At 46.4% G+C, this 3,892-nt stretch overlaps 1 protein-coding gene across 1 annotated transcript; it reads left to right on the top strand.

Moving 5' to 3' along the window:
* Positions 1-1,845: 1,845 nt before the first annotated feature.
* LOC121837360 lies at positions 1,846-3,892 on the top strand (the record flags this gene model as incomplete). The annotated part of the gene is made up of 2 exons (XM_042292964.1): positions 1,846-3,536; positions 3,748-3,892. Coding segments are annotated over 2 exons (1,836 nt in total), but the record flags the coding sequence as incomplete, so codon positions are not given.

Below are 3,892 nucleotides of genomic sequence, written 5' to 3'. Positions count from 1 at the left end.
CGTTGGCTTTCACAGAAATGAAAATTGAGAACAAGGAAAAGAAGAAGAAAACAGGAAGAAAAATAATTTAGGGACTAAAATTCAACAATTGGAGCTCTTTCGCCGTCAGTGCAATCGAAGGCGTACTTATGCAGGCTAGGCCCTTATTCGCGATCTTGCACGCCCCGTACACCTCTCTAGTCTTTTGATCCTTAAAATGTTTAAGCACCTTAGTCTCAGGAAACCTTGGTGTGCACCCGCAATCTCTCACATGCACGGCAAGATGGCCCGCTGGCGTTGAGTTTAGAGAAAGTGCATGTTCCCTAAGTCTCACATTGATGCACCTTCCAGATTGTCCCAGATACACCTTCCCACATGACAACGGTATTTCATATATGATGCCGCTCTGACATTCCACGAACTTTCTTGCATGGTTGATTTTACATAGGTCGTGTGTATCCCGCTGCTCGTTGATTTTTGGACATAATCTTTTAAGTTTGTCGGGCGCTGTGAGGAGGATAGGAACCTCAAACTTTGCGGCTACTCTTTTTAGGTTATGGGAGAGACGGTGAATGTAGGGCATTACCACAGGTCGGATCCTTGTTCGGTTTGGACTTCCTCTTTGACGTTGTTTTAACATGCTCTCCACGATGGTGGAAATAACTGAGGTCGGGTACCCTGAAGCGCGAAGTCTCTGCAGCTGGTTGTTGAAGCTCTCTCCTGCTGTGTGGTCGCAAGACTTCCTCAGAGCCGCCCCCAACGTACTTGCAACAATTCCTCTCTTGACGAGCTTCGTGTGTGCGGAGTCGAATTGCAGAAGACTTTTCTTTGTTCGTGGGGCGTACATCCAGCATACACTGTCTTCGTGGAATGTTATTTTGAGATCTAAGAATTCGAGGGACTGGTTTTCCGGCCATTCATGCGTGAACTTTAGTCCCCCGGCGTGTTCTTCGAATGTCGTTTGAACGGAATCCATGAACTGTGTCTCACATTTGGGTCTGGCATTGAGGAGGATAAGATAGTCGTCTACGTATCTGAACATACGACTAACCTGGGGAATGTCAAGGCTGTCATCAATGGCTCTATTACATTTCGAGAGGTAAACATCTGTCAAAGCAGGAGCTACACAGGACCCTATACAGATTCCTCTCTTCTGTATGTAGTGTTCTCCATTGAACGTTACCACAGTTGAGTTCAAGCAAAACCGTAGAAGCTCAAGGAAGGAATCCACTGCCATTCCACAGTTGTTCTGAAAGGCTACTTCTCCATTGGCTTCAATGTGTTCTCTCAAAGCAGTAAACATCCCCCCGTGAGGTATGGAGTAAAATAAGTCTTCTACATCGAGGGATAGGCCATACCGAACAGATAAGATGTTGTTTTCCAGATAGTCAATCACCTTCTCAGAATTGGAGACCAGAAAAGGGTCATTCAGTCGCAGGGTTGCCAATTGCCGCTGGAGGAACCTTGACATGGCTCCTTGCCACGATCCTTTTTCTGTAATGACCACACGGAAAGGACACGCTTCTTTGTGTGTTTTCCCGGTGAAGAATAAGCCCAGTTGGTCTTTATCGGCTGATGTTATCTGTTTTCGTAATTGCTCTAACTCAAACTTGTGGCACAGTTGTAGAGCTCTGGCCTTCACTGACTTGGATTTGTAACCTTCTAGTTTCTTAAAATTTTTCCCGATGGCCATTCTTGCCTTGTTCGTGTAAATATCATGGGGAGCTACAATAAATCCTCCTTCTTTATCTGAAACAATTAAGTTTAAATTGTTCTCCTGGAAATACCCTACAATGCTGTCTAACTTGGTTTTACTGCATGTTGCGGGTGCCGTTCCCACTCTCATCATCACATCCATGCATTCATCGATACACCGTGGTCGGTACGGCAAAAACTCAAGAGCCGTACCGACCACGGTGTATCGATGAATGCATGGATGTGGTGATGAGAGTGGGAACGGCACCCGCAACATGCAGTAAAACCAAGTTAGACAGCATTGTAGGGTATTTCCAGCAGAACAATTTAAACTTAATTGTTTCAGATAAAGAAGGAGGATTTATTGTAGCTCTCCATGATATTTACACGAACAAGGCAAGAATGGCCATCGGGAAAACTTTTAAGAAACTAGAAGGTTACAAGTCCAAGTCAGTGAAGGCCAGAGCTCTACAACTGTGCCACACGTTTGAGTTAGAGCAATTACGAAAACAGATAACATCAGCCGATAAAGACCAACTGGGCTTATTCTTCACCGGGAAAACACACAAAGAAGCGTGTCCTTTCCGTGTGGTCATTACAGAAAAAGGATCGTGGCAAGGAGCCATGTCAAGGTTCCTCCAACGCCAATTGGCAACCCTACGACTGAATGACCCTTTTCTGGTCTCCAATTCTGAGAAGGTGATTGACTATCTGGAAAACAACATCTTATCTGTTCGGTATGGCCTATCCCTCGATGTAGAAGACTTATTTTACTCCATACCTCACGAGGGGATGTTTACTGCTTTGAGAGAACACATTGAAGCCAATGGAGAAGTAGCCTTTCAGAACAACTGTGGAATGGCAGTGGATTCCTTCCTTGAGCTTCTACGGTTTTACTTGAACTCAACTGTGGTAACGTTCAATAAAGAACACTACATACAGAAGAGAGGAATCTGCATAGGATCCTGTGTAGCTCCTGCTTTGACAGATGTTTACCTCTCGAAATGTAATAGAGCCATTGATGACAGCCTTGACATTCCCCAGGTTAGTCGTATGTTCAGATACGTAGACGACTATCTTATCCTCCTCAATGCCAGACCCAAATGTGAGACACAGTTCATGGATTCCGTTCAAACGACATTCGAAGAACACGCCGGGGGACTAAAGTTCACGCATGAATGGCCGGAAAACCAGTCCCTCCAATTCTTAGATCTCAAAATAACATTCCACGAAGACAGTGCATGCTGGATGTACGCCCCACGAACAAAGAAAAGTCTTCTGCAATTCGACTCCGCACACACGAAGCTCGTCAAGAGAGGAATTGTTGCAAGTACGTTGGGGGCGGCTCTGAGGAAGTCTTGCGACCACACAGCAGGAGAGAGCTTCAACAACCAGCTGCAGAGACTTCGCGCTTCAGGGTACCCGACTTCAGTTATTTCCACCATCGTGGAGAGCATGTTAAAACAACGTCAAAGAGGAAGTCCAAACCGAACAAGGATCCGACCTGTGGTAAAGCCCTACATTCACCGTCTCTCCCATAACCTAAAAAAAGTAGCCGCAAAGTTTGAGGTTCCTATCCTCCTCACAGCGCCCGACAAACTTAAAAGATTATGTCCAAAAATCAACGAGCAGCGGGATACACACGACCTATGTAAAATCAATCATGCAAGAAAGTTCGTGGAATGTCAGAGCGGCATCATATATGAAATACCGTTGTCATGTGGGAAGGTGTATCTGGGACAATCTGGAAGGTGCATCAATGTGAGACTTAGGGAACATGCACTTTCTCTAAACTCAACGCCAGCGGGCCATCTTGCCGTGCATGTGAGAGATTGCGGGTGCACACCAAGGTTTCCTGAGACTAACCGCCGAATTCAGAAACCTCACTCCAACTACACTCAAACTGAAGGGCCCCTCCACTTCCTCGAGGAAGGTGCGAGGGCCGGCGCTGGCCAATCGCGAGGACGCATCCGCCGTCGCGATTGGCCAGCGCCGGCCCATGCGCCTTCCTCGAGGAAGTGGAGGGGCCCTTGAGTTTGAGTGTAGTTTGAGTGAGGTTTCTGAATTCGGCAGTAAGGTGCTTAAACATTTTAAGGATCAAAAGACTAGAGAGGTGTACGAGGCGTGCAAGATCGCGAATAAGGGCCTAGCCTGCATAAGTACGCCTTCGATTGCACTGACGGCGAAAGAGCTCCAATTTTTGAATTTTAGTCCCTAA

This window comes from Ixodes scapularis, unplaced genomic scaffold, assembly GCF_016920785.2.
Source record: "Ixodes scapularis isolate PalLabHiFi unplaced genomic scaffold, ASM1692078v2 PGA_scaffold3__209_contigs__length_174095766, whole genome shotgun sequence".
Classification (NCBI taxonomy): domain Eukaryota; kingdom Metazoa; phylum Arthropoda; class Arachnida; order Ixodida; family Ixodidae; genus Ixodes; species Ixodes scapularis.
This window is presented reverse-complemented; position numbering and strand designations above follow the sequence as displayed.